At 33.3% G+C, this 20,298-nt stretch overlaps 1 protein-coding gene across 1 annotated transcript; it reads right to left on the reverse strand.

The window, feature by feature from the left end:
• Positions 1 to 1,598: 1,598 nt before the first annotated feature.
• On the reverse strand, positions 1,599 to 7,695 carry LOC133298244 (ATP-dependent 6-phosphofructokinase 5, chloroplastic-like). Its single transcript, XM_061497502.1, has 13 exons — positions 7,385 to 7,695; positions 7,191 to 7,281; positions 6,398 to 6,471; positions 5,734 to 5,845; positions 5,240 to 5,335; positions 5,016 to 5,117; positions 4,824 to 4,898; positions 4,349 to 4,489; positions 4,129 to 4,245; positions 3,945 to 4,049; positions 3,681 to 3,761; positions 2,580 to 2,708; positions 1,599 to 1,992 (listed from the first exon to the last, which is right to left on the reverse strand). Exons 1-13 carry the CDS (start codon positions 7,693 to 7,695, stop codon positions 1,825 to 1,827), a joined length of 1,602 nt encoding a protein of 533 aa, XP_061353486.1. The 3' UTR covers positions 1,599 to 1,824.
• Positions 7,696 to 20,298: the final 12,603 nt, after the last annotated feature.

The raw sequence follows: 20,298 nt of genomic DNA on the forward strand, positions 1-20,298 counted from the left end.
AATTATATTAAATACAGAGCATCTGAGTAGACAACACGCAGAAGTTATAATTTTATTAAAAATATTTTTTTTATACAAGTGAAAAATGAATACATAACATAATACAACTTACCCAAATCTCTCACCAAATATATTTTAATTTTTAGATAGAGCCAAATTATAAATTGTAACCCGGGCCAAATTATAATTTTAACTCCGGCCAAATTATAATTTTAATCCGGACCAAATTACAATTTTAATTCAGATCAAATTACAATTAATTATATAATTATATATAAAAAATACAATTTTTTAAAATTTAACTCGGGTAAAGTCCACCACATGATATATGTGGCTCACCCACTGGTTTTATCACGAAGGCTGCAATAGTGGCAACTGACAAGCGAGGCCTTGCTCCGCGCTAATATACAATATTTAATAAGTACTATATGGAAATATTGGTTCAATTTAATTGATGTTTTTTTTTTCTTTTTTTTATGTTTACTTTTATCCATACATTTTTTTTTTTATAAACAAACAATTGAGTAGATATTTTTTAAAATATACAAAAGAAAATAGTGTGCAGAGTTATTAGATTGTATGTAAATCTATATAGAAAAACAATAATATAACTTTATATACATTTAACTTTAGTCATTTATCCATTTTATTTTAAGTTCATATTTATTTTAACTAAAAACTGTAGATTATATTTTACTATTCACTATTTAAAAATGACATCATTTTAAACTTGATATATATAAAAACCCAATATTGATTTATAAATATAACGCAAGCAGTTTATAACTATAAAACAAATTTTTTTCACCCTTTTTTTTATCTTAAAATCTTGCATTCATGTGATGCTGATTTCTGCAAAATCCACTTTTATATATAGCTTTAAAATTTGTGAAAAAAAAGATAAACAATTTAATAACCAGAAAAAAAAGACAAACTAATTAAAATGTTTGAAAGAATAAATAAAGAGTTTGATATTCTTAAATTTTATCCATTCCATTGGAGGCAATAAAATTAATTTTAAAATATATATTAACATTTAAACCTTCCCATAATTCATGTAACGCAGCTTAATATTAGTGACATCCCCAGGATCCAGCACAACTGAAATTACAAATGCTTCATCCGGAATCCGATGCACAGAAATGGATAGAAAACATACATATTATTTTCATCAATATTCATATGCATGTTCACATTTTATTTCATATCCGCATTGTTCTTCTCATTCTTCCAACCGAAATGCAAAGAGATTAAAGAGGCAACTATTAACCTCTAATACGCAATGATTGCTTTTAAAGAAAGTTACTATACTACAATCGTAATTCAGAAGAAACGGAAACACCATAGATAAACAGAAACAAAAGATTAATAGTACTGAATATGATTATGCACAAGAGTTTTGACATACATATTCAATAGGCCTCCCCTTACAATATTCTTTGAATACTCTATGCACAACTTAACCACAAAATTTATCGTCAGGAATGCAAATATGAACAGGCAATCCAGTAACTAAGGCATGAGTCCAAATACAAAGCAACAGTTAAATCTGCTTTGTACTCTCACTAAAATTGGCCCTTATTTATAGGTTACAACAAATGTCACAAAGTCGATCAAAATCAAGGGGGAAAAAATCTTGGTTATTCCTCTCAAATTTTATTTTGAATGCAATTGGCAGGACTATGAATTTGCCATGCTATACAAGTAAATTTTTTGAATAGGGACGGAATGTCATCCTCAGTATTATTTATACTTATGATGTTGGGTAAATAAACCGAAAATATTTTTTGAAGCTATGTTCCTATGATATACTATATGGAAGTATCAAATGAAGTCAGGTTGGCCTGTTGAAGTTAAGCATCGATGCCACATTCGACTGTTAGGGTCCAACAACCTGGGATGAGATATTACTTCGGGGATGGGAAGGTAAGCATAATGTGTATTACATATGCCTACTGTAATGCCACTATATCCAGCAAATGCACCATGAACCTGCAATGCAAATGCTGTGAATCAATATATCAAATAACAAATGTACAACATAGGATATGGATTATGGACAGATCTTTGGAGATGTGGCATGCATTTTGTGCTTGAGGAATTGTATTTATATTGCAGTTCATATCTAACCAATAATCACAAACTAGAGAAAGGACCAAAATGTAGTTGATACCAATAATCTCAAGAACATATATCGGTAGACGAAGAATCAGAGAAAGATGAATGGAGACAATATGATTACCGGGTAACTAAATCCCTCTCTTATTTCAGAATTTAGTTTTATTTTCCATATTTCATGTGACTTAAACTTCAGGTATTTTGATTTCATTAATATTTACACATCTTATATCTTTCTTTGACAGAAAGTAATTAATAGGAACATAATAACTTAGATTGAGACCTAGATTCTCCACGCTCATAGTTGGGTGAAGTATAAACATAATCTAGAAGTGCTTAGCAGTAAAGCGTGTTGACGAGAATAAAAGGCCGATAGATAAACTGCCTTGTGAAAACCAATAATAAAAGTGAAATCATAAATATAGAAAAACAGGCAAAGATAGAGAGGACAAGTGACTCACAGCATTTTGTCCAAGTACAGTGCATAAAATTCCATCTGAAGCATTTGCTCTACAAGCACGGATCATGTATGTTGGATCAATATATTTCACATCAGCATGAACACCAATCTCCTTGAAATATTTTTTTGTCTGAAATAAAATCATTGTTGGCACGAAATAATTAAATTTAAAATTAAGGCAGCACTCTGCAATATTCATGTTGTTAGGCATACAACAATTGAAATAAAAATGCAGCTGAATTTTACTTATTTTAATAAAATCTAAAGTAGGAAAGCAGCTCAAGATCATAACTGAGGTTCAAAACTCCTTCATGTCTCATTTATTTCAAAAAGCACCCCTGCCTTTGCTTTTTTGGCTAAATCATACCATTCGTTATGTTGGAAAAGAAAAATCATAATCGTAAGCTGTTTATATTAACTCAAATAATCTAAGCTTTGATAAGATGTGTTTGAGAAGGAACCTTTTTCCTTTTTTACCGTAAATTATGCTTAAAAGAGAAAATAACTGTTTTTTCCTTAATAACAACTTCTAAATAGTTACCAATAACCAACTTAACTATTCATCTTTGTCATTAGAAAAGATGAAGCTATAATCAAAGTTTTAATGCATGGCATGAACACCCTGGACATATATATATAGTAAAATAGGCAACTGGAACAATATTAATCTGACATTGTTTCATTGGCAACTAAAACCCCCTTCTTTTCCAGACAGCGTGAGCCTTCATTTCATAAAAAAGGGAGAAGGGATTTGAACTCTATGAATATTTACAAAATAAATTTTCCGTTTCAATACAGTCAAGACCAAAACCACACGTAAAATTGACACAACAGTCAGGTTTCCAAATGATTGGCATAGAGTGATAATTTAAAATACCAATTGGTTAAGTGTGTAGAGAAATTATAAACGAGCTATTCCATATAAGTATAGTTAGTGTCCCTTGTTTTTTATTTTAATTTTAGCCAGCTTAGATTTTCTTTCTTCATATTTGATTTGAAATTTAATCTATGTGGAAAAAAAATTCAACAATGTATATCCAATTTTCATCAAGTCTCAACCCATTTAGATTTTTGTAAGCACCATAAACAAGTAATAACAAACCTCTTGTTGGATATATACACCAATGTCTCCAAATACAACATTCCCTGAAGCATCAGTAGCATTAGTCTTCTGAAGTAAATTCTGCATGAAAAAGATATATCAGTTAGCAAGTTTAAGTTTCTATGTCCGAATGTAGGTCTTCAATAAAAATTCAAAATACTTATTTTTGTATTGGACTGCCGCGACATAACATAAGAGAAAAAATCTAATGATGCAAGTGTTGTTGATTTATAAGATGGGAAAATTATTATAAATCTAAATCACCTGTCCAGCTCCCTCTGCCACACAGACTACAGCTGATCCCTTTGTTTCTATGAGGTACTTGAGATGACTCAAAACTCCATGAGGGCCGTGTAAATTGAAAGCAACCTTTGAACCACAGTGAGAACTTGCATCAGTTTATCAACATGACAAGAAAGAGAGCTCTGACAAATTTTATCGTATATACCTCAGGAATTAGGCATATGTCAATCTGTCCACTGGCTAGGGAAGCATGCATTGCTATGAATCCACTGCTACGACCCATCAGTTTCACAATCCCGATTCCATGATATGCACTATGTGCCTAGTAAGATAAGGGACGATATGTAAATATTGGAATACCTACCAACTAGAAAACATTATTGGGTTCAGTCAAATTGACTGAGAATATTAAGTAATATATATACCTCAATGTATGCAGAATTTATTGCTCTTTGTGCTTCTTCAACGGCAGTATCGAAGCCAAAAGTTTTGTCCATTAATAGAATATCATTGTCTATAGTTTTAGGCACTCCAATTACAGATACCTTAAGCCGTCTTTTACAGCACTGAAGGAAAAAAAAAAAAAAAAAAAATCTCAATTCATTAGACACACAGGACAAGCTTAAATATTCTTGCTGTATGTAAATAAGTGAAGATCCTTCCATATCACACATGATGCACATCTCAAACAATGTCTATTATTATACAGTTTGATGTTAACACTTGAATAATCATAAAATAAAAGGCACAATGAGTCAAACCAAATTTAAACTTAACTTCTCTGTGAATCTCAATGAATATGTTTCCAAGATATGATTTCCTCATAAAAGAACTCATCATAGTTCACAAAATGATCCAATTGAATGCATTCAATTAATGCAAGGTTAAAGGATTAACAACCTCATTGTGAATTGCATTTGCACCAGCATGTGTGCCATTTCCACCCAACACAAAGAGCATGTTGATCCCTCTTTCCTGAAATCAACAATACGCACATCAAACAAATCACAGTAAATATAGTACCCACCGTAGAAAAAAAAATCTTCTCTATGAAATCAACAATTTTGTTAATAGAATGGGTAAATCAACTACCTGCAAACTGTCCACAATTTCACCGACTCCTGGTCCTCCACGTGAAACTCCTAACAGGCTTCCACCAGAAAGATGGATATTTTGGACCACTTTCCTTGACAGCTGTAAAAGAAATCCAAATATAGTAAAGAGTCATTGGCAAGAAGAACAATAAATTTGCAATAGATCTTTAGTTTAATAAACTACATTTATACCAAATCAGCAAAGAGGAAGAATGAGATTACCGGCACTTCTGTCAATTCTTTGTCAGAAAAGCCACGATAACCAAAAGGAATACCCACAATCTTTGTTACACCATATATCTCAAGTGTGATTACAATCTGCAGCACATTCATTATCCAATCAAAAATTGAGAAACAAATTATTGACCGTAGTAACTAGAACGGGTTTAAGAAAGAAGCCAAACTGGGAAGATCTTAAACTACAAGATATGAAATAATTTACAATTTTAAACCGAAATGCAAAGGAAGGGGTTTGCTATACTTAAGACAATTACATGACAGCAAAGAATATATTTCGGGTCTGCCAGTAACTTAATCACGAGCATTTCACTGCCCAGAAAATTTAGCGATAACTCATTGTCAAGATGGTAAAATCTATGAAAATTAAAATGTTACATTTCTCTAATAACTTTTTCCTGCCTTAACTTTCAGAACACCTGCAAAGCTTTAATCTTTTCTCAAGAATTTGTCAAAGCTATATGAAAACATTAACTAACCTGTCTGATGACATCATTAAGACCAGGGCAGAGCCCTCCACAGGTAACAATTGCTGCCTTTACTTCTTCAGGTTTAAAGTATATCTTTTCCCGAGGTCCAGCTCGATGCACCCTAAAAAGATTTCAGAACCTTTTACCAAATATGCTAATCTTAGAAACAACATTATATACATCTCAACGACTTAGAGAACTATACATTCAAATATTATAAGTAAAATAACTATTTGGTAACCCAAAAGAAAAAATAATAATAACTATTGTTCATAATAATATTTCAGGAACATCTCCCTCACTCAATCTCACTTTCTCTCCCAGCCAAAAACTCGAAGCAATAAGGTGATTGTGATATTCACCTCCTACTGTCAGACAAACTTGTGAATGTTTGGATTGTTAGCAAATTGTGCATCAGAATTGCATCACATCGATGCTATAAGTTCTATGATTTCACCCTGACACTTCATTTTATACATTAACAACAGTAAGCCTTGCCTATATCAGTCTTTTTATTGTATATCTTTATGGTAGTAAACAATGCCAACATTCAGATTTAATGAAATAATATGCACCAGTATTTTTAATAATAGCAACATTAATATCCCTTTGACTGGATATGCCTAAACAGCCACTATATTCCAGATTAAAATTGGGAATTAAAATACTTTACCATTGTTCCACCCAGTTACAACCAGGATCAAAGCACTCAGCGCCAGCAGATGTAGGAGATGAATAGTATATAGTCTGAAAGATCAAAGCAAATGGAAAATTAACATTCCTCACTGGCAACACAAGTATTTTAGAAGATCATCAATTAATATCCAACAAAAGCATTTCACAGCAATTCAATTGTATTGCAGAAGACATTCCGATGCAAAGATAAGTGAAAAATACAAAACCTGTTTGTTTCAAGCTATAGTCAATTAGTATTAACAAGTACCCACAAAAAGAACTATTTTGATTCAAAATAAGTTAAAGCAACAAGAAAAGCACAAATTTGATTCCAACGATCAGTATCATATGAATTGCATGGTACATGTATGAATAGGTGCGATTCCGTATCACTGATACATTCAACAACAACTCGTTCATTTTTTTTTTTATTTCATGAATTCTTATAAAAGAAATTGGAAAGTCAAATAAGCTTAAGTTGTTAAATCAAAAGCTATTATTTTCAAGCTACCTCAATGGTGCATTATACATTATTCATATGATATATTTCAAGCTATTTTCAGTACGTGCCTTAATCTTACTATTTACAATTCAAAAAATTAGCTTGGCTATTCATGATTTGAATGGGGATTCGATAAACTTGATTAAAACAAAGGAAACCAGTAATCGATGACACATGAATGCAATAAAGAAACAAGGAAATCAGTATCCCCAGTAATAACAGCTATCAAGCTACCTCTTCACAATCAATTTAAATTCAAACAGCACAAAGGATGAATAAAGCCTACTACCTTAAGAAGCACTCTGTCATTGTCATTAATGAATCCATGCCATTCGTCAGAAGAAGGACAATTTCCAGGAAAGTCTCTAATCATAGGAGTTCTGTCAGGGACAACACAAAACACATCAACAACAACAAAAAATACCAAATCCATTGTTAATGCAGCCACACAATAAAGATGACACGAAGCAGAAACCAACGAACCTCATTTTGAGGCAAAAGGTAGAAGGCATAGAAGCAGCATCAGGGAAGATATCAGTAACATGGGGGAGTCTGAAACGGGCCTCAAAGTCCTCCTTGAACTTGGTTTTCCAATCAGGGTCACTGAAATCAATTGCTTTGGTGGACTTGGGAGTGAAGTTTTGGCTCTTAAGCTCTGCAAAGACGCGAACTTTATTGGTGACTCTGCTTGGTACCAATGTCTGGAGACGAGAGTACCCATATGAACAACGGGTAGAAGTTGTTAAGCCATGAAGATTGATGTTGGGGGTGATCACGTGCGAGATGGTACCCATCAAACTGGGGTCTGTGAAGAAAGAATCTGAGATCTCAGAGAGTGAAGAAAAGGGTGTGGATGAAATGCAGGAACAGAACCGGAGGGAACGAGGGGGGGGGGAGAGAGAGGTTTATGGAGTTTGGGTGTGGCTTATGAAACCAAGGAGGAAGACAAAAGGTTTTCAAGTTTCAGTTTCAATAGTTGAAGTCATACGATGACGTTAATGACATCACATGAAACAAGGGATACAACTTTTGTAATGAGCTGGCTCCTCTTGTTCTCTACTGTAGTAGAATCTTCGACTTTGCAGCATACAAGGAAACCGAAAATTTGTTACTTTATTATCTTTTCCCCAAACAACTAATTTCCTAGTTCTATCATCAATGTACGGCTGTTTGTTTTTTATTATTATCATTAATATTATTATTTCCTACTAAATAGTTAATACGAAAACTTTTTTTGATCTTAACTAGCAAATAAATAACTCATATACCCAGGCACATGTCCTATACACGAGACAAACTTAAGTGCGTGTTTAAGGGAGGGTTTCTACGCCCCTAGAATTGATTTTGGAGCAAAAAAAACTCAATAAAATCTAAACTTTACTTGGAGCAAAACGAGTGAGAAAAAAAAAAAAAAAAGAGAGTAAAATCTGCACTTGTATATTCAAACCCACATTTCAGTCTCTCAAAAACCCTTGGCTATGAGCAAAATGAATGATTCTACTTCAAGTGATACATGCTTAATTGCTTAAGCAAGGTCTTGATTTAAGTCTCTGTAAATGTTTAATTTCCTTTGAGAAGATTAAATATGAATATTCTCTGCTTGAACAAAATTATCTCCTATATATATATATATATTTGGTATTTAATTTTTGAAATTTATATTTGGGAGCTAAAAAGAGATTCTTGACGTTAATGCCATTGTCAAATTCTTACGGTCCTTTTTTATCTAGGAATCCTTCAAGATAAATCCATTCTTTTTTTAAAAAGAAGAAGAAGATAAATCCATTTTTTAAAAAAAAAGATGAAGATAAATCCATTTTTTAAAAAACACGATAAATCCATAGGTATACGTAATATATTATTTTATTCTGATGACTTACCAAATAATTAATAATGGATAAGAAAACCACACCAAAAAAAATAAAAATGGATAAGAGGTAATTTGTTTTATCTCATCTCCTTTATCTTAATTATCACTTTACTAAAATTAAATTGATAACTTATTGAAATTAAATTCAAATTCTTATCCCTCTCAATAATTATTTTCACTTTAACAAAAGACAATTTTAAATGAGTGTGCGCTTGTGTGTGTAGAGTTTTATATGAAGCATTTATTAATTAATAAGATGCAGTATTTTGTTATTTATCATGTATGTCATTATAATGCTTGTTTTATATTAGTGATATCTTGTTTGTGCCTTTCCATAACAGATATAAACTCAAAGTGTTGAGATATATACTCCCACATTGGTTGAAGAGCAACTAATGTGGGAGTTTATAAGGCATTGGGCACTCTCACCCTTTGAGCTAGCTTTTGGGGTGGTGACCTCAAGGTTCTTAACATTAGGGGTGTAAATGGGCCAGGCTGGCCCAGCCCAGCCTACGGCCCGGCCTACATTGAGCCCAGTCCAGGCCCGGCCTTTCAGAAAAATAGAGTAGGCTTAGGCTTATAAAAAAGATTTTTTAATAAATAGGCCATAGGCCAATTTTGTCAAGCTCGGCCTACAGCCTTGTAGGCTGGCCTATTTAATTTATTAAAATAAAATAATAAAATAATATTTATTTTATGTGGCAAAGACACATAGTACCAAATACTAATATCTCTTACTTTTTGTGCTATTTTATTCTATGAAAGGAAAACTTGTCTAATGTCTCCAAATTTTACATGCTGTTGCAGCTTAATACCATAGAGCAATGGGTACCTTGCTGGATTATGATGTTTCTGATGAAAATCTTTCAATAATACTCTTCTTTCCCTTATCTTGATGGTGATTTAAAGATTTTTAAATGAATGACATTCTCTTGTAGACTTTATTTCAGCATCCAGTAATTGTATTTTTCATATTTTTTCCATTTCTTTGACTCTATTCCTCTATGATATACATTCTAGAGCTGAGGTAGTATGTTGACTCTTTCTTGTTTGTCATTTTTTTCTTATGAGAAGTATTAGTGCATGCATGAATGGAGCTTTCTTTGCTCTATACAATTATTTTTTTTGCTTAGTATATATAGTGGGAGGCCTACAAGGCCTGTAGGCCATGTCGGGCTTTCTTATTTTTGAAAATGGGCCGAGCTTGGCCTACAAATAAAGCCTTTAATAGGTCAGTAGGCCAGATAGGCTGAATTTTTTTGACGTAGGCTTGGGCCAGGATGGCCAAAGCCCAGCCCAGCCCATTTACACCCCTACTTAATATGGTATCAGAGCTCTCGATCCTGAGGGCTCTGCTTCCGCAATTACTGCTTAAGTGCGTGTTTAAGGGAGTGTTTCTATACCCCTAGAATTGATTTTGGAGCAAAAAAACTCAATAAAATCTAAACTTTACTTGGAGCAAAACGAGTGAGAAAAAAGAGAGAGAGAGAGAGAGAGTAAAATCTGCACTTGTATATTCATGATTCAAACCCACATTTCAGTCTCTCAAAAAACCTTGGCTATGAGCAAAATGAATGATTCTACTTCAAGTGATACATGCTTAATTGCTTAAGCAAGGTCTTGATTTAAGTCTCTGTAAATGTTTAATTTCCTTTGAGAAGATTAAATATGAATATTCTCTGCTTGAACAAAATTATCTCCTATATATATATATATATATATATATATATTTTTTTTGGTATTTAATTTTTGAAATTTATATTTGGGAGCTAAAAAGAGATTCTTGACGTTAATGCCATTGTCAAATTCTTACGGTCCTTTTTTATCTAGGAATCCTTCAAGATAAATCCATCCTTTTTTAAAAAAGAAGAAGAAGATAGATCCATTTTTTTAAAAAAGAAGAAGATAAATCCATTTTTTAAAAAACACGATAAATCCATAGGTATACGTAATATATTATTTTATTCTGATGACTTACCAAATAGTTAATAATGGATAAGAAAACCACACCAAAAAAAATAAAAAAATAATGGATAAGAGGTAATTTGTTTTATCTCATCTCCTTTATCTTAATTATCACTTTACTAAAATTAAATTGATAACTTATTGAAATTAAATTCAAATTCTTGTCCACCTCACTAATTATTTTTACTTTAACAAAAGACAATTTTAAATGAGTGTGTGCTTGTGTGTGTAGAGTTTTATATGAAGCATTTATTAATTAATAAGATGCAGTATTTTGTTATTTATCATGTATGTCATTATAATGCTTGTTTTATATTAGTGGTATCTTGTTTGTGCCTTTCCATAACAGATATAAACTCAAAGGCAAATGTTAACATGTACTTTAAAGTAGGAGTGTTCATCAACCGATTCAAACTGCGGTGACCGAACCGAAAAATCGAAAACCGAATAAATCGAAAACCGAAAAACTCCAAACCGAAAAAAAACCACAAATTTTAATTGGATTGGATTGGTTTTTGGATGGGTTGATGAAAACCGTTCCAATATATTAATTCTCCTCTACCTACTTGGGTCTTTCCCCAATCATAGCCCAAAAAATTTCTTAACCCAAGACCTATCAACCCATCAACTAAAATCAAGAAAAAACCTAACTTAATCACATCTCATCAACAAAATTTCATCTGTGTAGAGCTTCTTTCATATCTCATTGTCCAAAAAAAATATATTATCTTTTACTGATGCTTTTATATTTCAAAAAAAAAAAATTTACAAAACCAATATATACAAAAGATGTTATTTGCACAATAATCATGAAATAAATTTTAGGATTTTCAAAAAACCGAAAACCGATCCAATCCAAACCGAAAAAAGTTGGATTGGATCGGATCGGATTTGAAAAAAAATCCAAACCGAATGTATGATTACATAATCAAACCGAAGAGATTGGATCAGATCATTTTTACTTCAAAAATCGATCCAATCCAGACCGCGAACACCCCTACTTTAAAGGTGTTTGTGAAGAATTTAAAATATAAAGTGAGTTTTTTTAAAAAATTTATAATAGATTAAATATTAAATATATCGAATATAAGTTTTCAATGCACAGATATATAGTAACAAATCCTACTTAATATGATTACCCAAAAAAAAAAATCCTACTTAATATCGATTTCCTTGGGAATAAGAACAGAGCACTCAATTGTTAGCATTTTTATTATGTAATTTACCTTATATATACTGCAAAATCTATAGAAGAATTTTTCCAACTAGAGAATCTCGTGATCAGATTCGCATCTTGGTTGCAAGTTTCCAAGCTGGTAGATATCATATGATACGCAGAATCCAACAAAATACCTTTCAATTATTTGTTTGGTCATTATTTGAGAAGAGCAGCCATTCGCATGGTTTGAGTCCTCACCTACCAACCGCGAGTCCACAACTCTTATGAGACTCAAACTTTTTTTTTCTTATTTTTTATACAGATACTCTAATTTTTTTTTTTGAGGCTAGTCTTTTTTTCGAGTATTTTCTTAAAGTTCAATTCTTTGAACCAACTATAACAGTAATATCAAGTCGGGGCTTAGCTTAATCACAATTAAATTTTTTCATCCCTTTTCAAAAATGTATTGAATGATAATCAAATTTAATTTTTCTCCCCCACCTTCTCTGCATTGCAAACTGAATTACACACACCTATGAGCTATGGAGACTCAACCTGTAAGTTGGAAGGTAACTCGTTTGTAAGTTGTTCAACAAGCCCGTAAAGTAGGCCAACTAGTCAGCTGGTCATATACAAATATGAAAAACATGGGGAACTCGTTAACTACTACATCAATTCCAAGTCTGCAAATCAGCCCATATAAATAACATTCAAAAAATCATTTAGACCGAAAATTTAATCTCCTGTATTTAATTAATATTTTTAATGTATGTTTATACTCAAAAATTTAGTCATCTTTTACAGATAAGGAATGAATAAGGGAAAAAAACATTCTCATTAATTAAATTGGAATACAAAAGGGGATAATATATACACCAAGATAAATCACACTCAGCATCAGGATTGTTGTCACCTGTCCGCAAAAGAAGGAAAAAATATAACAAACTCTAACAAACTTTAAAGCAATAAAAATCAGAAAAGTATCAAACCATATCAGGTAAGACACAATTACTGATATGACCCTAAAACAAAATCAGTGACCTTGTAACTCTAATACTCCCCCTCAAGATGGACTATGGATATTGAGTATTCCCATCTTGCTTAACAAAGATCCAAACTGAGTTGGAAATAAGGCCTTAGTGAGCAAATTTGCTAATTGAGATTGTGAAGGAATGTGCAAGGCTTTCACTTCTCCATTCAAAATCTTTTCTCTCACCAAGTGACAATTTATCTCAATGTGTTTTGTTCTCTCATGGAAAACAGAATTTTCTACAATATGCAAGGCTGCCTGGTTATCACAAAACATCAATGCAGGTTCCTGATGCATAACACCAAAATCTGACAACAGTGTGCGAAGCCAAATTAACTCACAAGTCACATTTGTCATTGCTCTATATTCTGCCTCTGCTGAAGATCTGGACACAGTTGGTTGCTTCTTAGACTTCCAGCTGATAAGGGAATCTCCCAAAAATACACAAAAACCAATCATGGATCTTCTAGTATCCACACAAGATGCCCAATCCGAATCTAAGAAGGCTTTTAATTTTAATTCTCCTGAACTTGGATAGAACAGTCCTTGACCAATAGTTCCTTTAATATAGTGAAGCACTCTATAAACTGCTTGTAGATGAGGAACTCGAGGCTTAGCTAAAAACTGACTGAGGCTATTTACTGCATAAGATAAGTCAGGTCTTGTAATGGTTAGATATAACAATCTACCAATTAATCTTCTACAAACCAAAGGATCATCAACCAGGTCTCCTTCCTCTTGAGACAGCTTTAAATTTGTTTCCATTGGTGTATTCCTCGGTTTACAGTGAGTCAAACCTGCATCAGAAAGGATCTGCAAAGCATAGCCACATTGACAAATGTTGATTCCTTTAGATGATCTAGCTATTTCAATTCCTAAAAAATATTGCAAATCACCAAGATCTTTGAGCTTGAAATAACTACTCAAAAGAACTTTTAATGATTGAACCATTATGTTATCATTGCTAGCTATTACTATGTCATCTACATAGACTAGAACAGCCATAAAAGAATCACCATGTGTCTTGATAAAAAGAGACGAGTCAGCCTTTGATTGTTGATAGCCATTATCATTTAAGACATTGGAGAACTTGATGAACCACTGCCTTGATGCCTGTTTAAGGCCATACAATGATTTGTGCAGTTTGCAAACAAGATTTGAAGATACAGACTCCCCCTCATGGTGATATCCGAGAGGAGGAAGCATATATACCTCCTCGGTAAGGTCACCATGCAAAAATGCATTGTTGATGTCTAAATGAGTGAGAGACCAACCTTTAATAGCAGATAATGCCAGAAGCATCCGAACAGAAGTAATCTTGGCGACTGGTGAGAAAGTGTTAAAGTAATATATTCCTTCTTGTTGAGTGAACCCTTGAGCAACCAAACGAGCTTTGTATCTCTCCAAAGAACCATCAGCATTGAGCTTGACTTTGTAAACCCATTTACAACCAATGGGTCTTTTTCCAGGAGGCAAGGGGACCAGTGACCAAGTCTTATTATCTTCCAAGGTTGCAATCTCCAATTGCATAGCATCTTGCCATGAAGGTATCTTGATAGCCTCATGAAAAGAAGAGGGTTCAGGATGTAGAGTAACCGAATTGATATAAGCATCATATAAAGGAGATAAAAGTGATTTGGATAAAACAGAATGTAAAGGGTGTGTGGTAGTAGATGTCATTGAAGTACAGAAATAGTCTTTAAGATAAGAAGGTGGTTGTATTGTGCGAGTGGATGTTTTTAAGGGAGGTGTGGTATCTGCGTGTGTAGGCAAAACAGAATCAGAAAAAGGGTCAGTGGCAGGTGGCAAATGTTTAAAAGGAAATTCGGTTTCATGGAAATTAACATCTCTTGAGATAAAAACCCGGTTTGTGGTTATATCAAGAACCTTATAAGCCTTGTATCCTGGAGGATAGCCAAGAAATACCACTGGAATAGCCCTTGCAGAGAATTTATGCCGATCACGAGGCAATGTTGAGGCAAAACAGAGACAGCCAAACGTACGAAGATGAGTGTATGAAGGTGGTTTTCCCATCAAGACTTCAAATGGAGACTTGTCATCTAGGAGTGGGGTTGGCAATCTGTTAATCAAATAAGTAGCTGTAAGTACATAATCTGTCCAGTAATTTAATGGAACATTGGACTGGAAGAATAAGGATTGAGCAACATTCAGCAAATGTTGATGTTTCCGTTCGACAACGGCATTTTGCTGAGGTCTATCCACACAAGAGTGTTGAGGAATGATCCCCTGCTGTTTGAAGAACTCGGTGAAATTAAACTCAGGAGCATTATCTGAGCGAACACTCTTAATTGTACTCTGAAATTGGGTAGCAATCATGGTGCAAAACTCAAGGAAAATATGCAAAACATCAGATTTAGCATGGAGAAAATACACCCAAGTGTACCTGCTGCAATCATCAACAATGGTCAAGAAAAAACGGAATTCATCAACAGAAACAGTGGAAAAGAGGCCCCAAATATCCAGATGAACCAAATCAAAAGGAAAATCAGCAATATTATTATTTGAAATAAAAGGCAAACGCCTTTGTTTGGACAAAAGACAAACATGACATGATTCAGACGTATCTGAGATAGAAGATAATCCTAAAACATTTTTCAAAAATTGCAAACATGAAAAAGAAGGGTGACCAAGACGTTGGTGCCAAAGAGTAGAACCGTTGATTGACAAAACATGAGTTGTATCACTAACAGGTAGTGCATGCAACACATATAAATTCCCTTAACGCTCAGCACTCCCAATCTTGTGTCCCGTGATAGGATCCTGTAGAATACAAGACGAAGAAGAGAATGAAATATTAAGTGGAAAACAAGATGTTAAAGAGCTCATTGACAAGAGATTATATTGAAACTCAGGAACAAATAAAACGCCTGAGAGCATCAAATGAGGTGATAGATGGACATACCCTATACGAAGGACAGGAATGGATGTACCATTTGGAAGATTTACACAAAAATCATGAAGAGGACGAGATGAACGGAAAGAACCCAGGTCACAACAAACGTGGTGTGTTGCCCCTGTGTCCAAGATCCAAGAAGAAAAGGAAAGAGACAAAGACTTACCTGACACATGAGCAACTGAGGATACTGATGCAGAATTGCCAGATCCAGACTCGACGGTGGTGTATGAGGAGGAAGACGATTTGGACGACTTGTGAGACGGTGACAAAGACGAATGAAGAAGAGCAAGTAATTGGGATACTTGACTTGGGCTCAGAGAATGGTTTGGGCTGATTGGCCCAATAGAATTGACATGCCCATCAGTGGACACAACAGCTGTGGAGTTATGGGCTGAGCTTGACCCAGATGGATACCGTTTTCCCTTGAAACTGGGTGGATACCCGTGAATCTGAAAGCATTTCTCAATAGTATGTCCATTCATGTTGCAATGGGTGCAATAAGGTCGCCATTGAGGTTGTCTGAAGCTTCCTGGATTTCCTTGAGAAGAATTCACAATCAAATCGCTGGAAGGGAAACTGGTTTGAATGTGTCGTTGTCGTTCTTCTTGAATAACCAGAGAAAAAACCCTGCCAAGAGAGGGCAAAGGTTCCATTAATAGGATTTGCGCTCGGGTAGAAGCAAACAAATCATTCAGGCCCATGAGGAATTGCAGCGATCGTTCCTGCTCACGAAAAGAATTCAAGGACTTCATACCTCCACAGTTACAGGTAGGAATTGGTTCAAACTCCTTCAATTCGTCCCATAGGATCTTCAGACGAGTGTAATAGGAATTGATATCAAGAGAACCTTGAACCAATGTAGTGATTTGAGATTTTAACTGAAAAATCCGTGGACCATTTCCCTGTTGGAAACGTTCTTTCAGATCGAGCCATATGCTGGCAGTTGAGGGTGTGTAAAGAAGACTATCTGCAATCTCGCGCACCACTGAATTTAGTAACCAAGAGGTCACCATACTGTTGCATCGAGTCCAGTAAGAAAGAAGTAAATCATCTGATTCAGGTTGGGGAATGGTACCATCAACGAACTGTGATTTATTTTTGGCAGTAAGTGCCATAAACATGGCCCTACTCCAAATGGTAGTTGGTCCCATTGAGAAGATGAGTGACAAGCACTAGACCAGGATGATCAGCACTATGAAGATAATAAGGGCTTGAGGTGTCTTCAATGGGAGAAGAAGAAGCACCTCCACCAGTTGATTTGTTAGTCGTACCCTTGGCCATGGCAGAAGGGTGTCAGAGAACGCAAGGAAGAAACCATATTGGTCTGGATACCATTTTACAGATAAAGAATGAATAAGGGAAAAAACATTCTCATTAATTGAATTAGAATACAACAGGGGATAATATATACACCAAGATGAATCACACTCAGCATCAGGATTGCTGTCACCTGTCCGCAAAAGAAGGAAAAAAATAACAAACTCTAACAAACTTTAAAGCAATAAAAATCAAAAAAGTAACAAACCATATCAGGTAAGACACAATTACTGATATGACCCTAAAACAAAATCAGTGACCTTGTAACTCTAATATCATCAATTCACAAATATGATAAGCATGTAAGAACTATGTTATTAAGAAGGATTAGCTGTGATAAATAAACTATTTATAGTACTCTTAGCGCCGATTTGATGAATAGAATAATAGGGATATGATACTAGATGAGTTTATCATGCTCTTAATTTTATTTTATTTTTTATGTGACCCTCTTTATCTATCAAACGAGCTTTTAAAGGAAAATCAAACTTTAAATTTATTAAAGAATGTTGTATTAGCACGGAGCATACTCTTTTTGTATACATCTCTCTTTGTATATACTTACTCCGTTATGCAATGTACCATATTTCAATTGAAGTAAATTATATTTAAATTTTCAGAGACTCTTGGAAGTATCTCTTGCACGGGGAAAAATCTAATATCCTATCGTCGCACTGAGTGTTGAATGCGACGATCATATTTTCATTATGTATTCCCGATAATATATAGTATAAATATTAAATTAAGTTGTTGTTTTTTCTTTCTCCTCAAAAATTGTCAGTTGACGTGGAGAGAAAAAAAAATAACTTTAATATTTACACTATATATTATCGGGAATACATAATGCAAATATAACTGTCGCACTAAACACTCAATGCGATTGTGGTACCAAAAATATTCTCTTTACTTCGATGGACTCTATCAGTTTATGGCATTCGCCTACGACCGAATGACATAAGCATATGGCTAAAAATACTCTCACTATAGATCATTTTTTTTTTGAGATATTCCAATTGGTTCATCGTTTCGCGACTAATTCGATTTAGGGCAGGTCCTTGGATTAAGACTTTAAACCTCTCCCAAAGACAGTACTGGAGAAGATCGAACACATGCTTTCATCACCTTCACCTTCTCAGTTCTCTGGCGCCAACTTAGCTACCGTCATTTGATACTATAGGTCATATATAGTTCTTCCCTGATATCCCTTACATTAATAACAATGTATTACCTACTATTAATAAAATTTCATGCTGATTGTAATACTCTCTATATTTCAAGAGGTAAAATATTCTTATTACCAATTTTTTCTACTACCACTCTAATCACTATTGGATTAGAGAAAAAGTTGAATGAAGAGAGAGAAAAGATAAACAACTTTTGAATTCAATGATGATTAGATTTGTAGTGGAGTGGTAGTAGAAAAAATTGATAGTAAGAATACCCTACCTCATATTTTAAATATATTTTTAATATTTAAATAATTATTTCCCTAATTTATCTAATTACCATAAGATTTTTACATGATTTTTTTAATATTTAAAAGAGTATCTAAGACCTAAGTTTTAGTAAAATAAAAATTTAATATCACTTTAATAAAAATTATTTTATCTCAAAATATAACAAGAAAATATTTAAAATTAATTTAGAAAACTTTAGGACTAGGATTAGAATAACGCAATACAATTTCTGCATCAATAGGGAAAACTTAAGTACACCAATTATATAATTTGAGGATAGTTAGATTGATTTCGAGTAGAAAAAACATAAAGGACTCTCTAAAAATGTTTGAGAATATTTGTACAAAAAAAAAAATGATTGAGAATATTGAGAGTATAAGATCAGTTCTTGCAAATACTGAAAAATCACTAACACCGACTAACATTTTTTATTTGCCACGTGCAACATTTTAATATAAAAAATATAATAAAATCATTCATGTCTCTTCGCTTTTGAAAAATAGTCGGTTATATTTATTATCATTTTAGCCTTATTACCGGATTAATTATCGTTGGATCAATTGATTTGTTTTATGACATGGCATCAAATCCTATAATCAAGTGATTTAGACTCCAATCCTTGCCTTATTCATCAAATAAAAAGTTGAATTTAAGTACAAAATCACAAGAAATAAAAATTGGATTTTTAAACTCTTTATATTCTCCACACTTTGAACCCAAAAAACAAATAGGGTCTTAAGATAAGGAAACATATTACGATATATAAAAAATGGGTGATTGATTTCTATTGCAACAGAAGTTATTTTGTCTCCAGTTGCATGCACATAAATACTATTGATTCCACTGTACAAGAAAGAGGGGGAAATATGAAGTGGCCTCACATTCTTTTTTAATCAGCTAGAAGGAGAGCTCTTGTCTCTTGTAGCATAAGACTTATATTTTTCATAATAAAATTATTTATGTGACTTCACCTAACATATTAAGTTTTGGAAGAGTTACTTGCATGAACACTTAATGTTTTTTGGGTTCACAGTTACTGCACATAAGTTATCTACAGTAAGTTCAATACGACGTCGTTTTAGGGTGGAATTCATAGTGTTTTTTGTATTTTAATTTATTTCAGAGTTATAATAGTCTTTATATTTATAATTTTTTAAGATTTCAATACCAAAACGACTTCGTTTTGAGAATAAATGCATATAACTTATCTGCTGCAGAAACATTTTTCTTATATTTTTTATTCCTCATTTGCAACTCCTTGATATATGTTATACTCTTTAATACAGTTTTTATTTCCCATTATAACACCTTAATAAATTTTTAAATTTTCATTTGCAACACCTTAGTATATTTTTATTCTTTCAACACATTTTCTATTCCCCATGCACACCTTATTATACTTTTTGTATTTGGTATCCCACCTTATAGTATACTTTTTATTCCTTAATACATTGAGACTTTTTTTTCTTTTCTCGAACCTATTAGTGTCATAATTGTACTCACTCTTACCACTTCCAATGATTGGACCCTGCAATAGCTTGGTGTTAATGATACTTTCGTACCATGCCCTTAATGGGAAGTTCTACATGACTCAGCCTCGAGGCTTCGAGTCTTAGGACAAGTTGCATGTTAGCAAATTTCACAATACGTTGGTTACTCTAGGCTTTTGTCCAACAAGTGTG

The sequence above is a fragment of the Gastrolobium bilobum genome, unplaced genomic scaffold (assembly GCF_033153095.1).
Source record: "Gastrolobium bilobum isolate Gb01-03AN ecotype WA unplaced genomic scaffold, APGP_CSIRO_Gbil_v1 utg810, whole genome shotgun sequence".
In the NCBI taxonomy this organism is placed as follows: domain Eukaryota; kingdom Viridiplantae; phylum Streptophyta; class Magnoliopsida; order Fabales; family Fabaceae; genus Gastrolobium; species Gastrolobium bilobum.

Coding starts and splice junctions, on each gene's coding strand:
- LOC133298244 (XM_061497502.1), bottom strand. CDS start 7,695: ATGGGTACCATCTCGCACGTGATCACCCCCAACATCAATCTTCATGGC. Junction 4,246..4,348: donor TAAATTCTGCATACATTGAG/GTATATATATTA, acceptor TTATCTTACTAG/GCACATAGTGCATATCATGG. Junction 1,993..2,579: donor CTGTACTTGGACAAAATGCT/GTGAGTCACTTG, acceptor TTTGCATTGCAG/GTTCATGGTGCATTTGCTGG.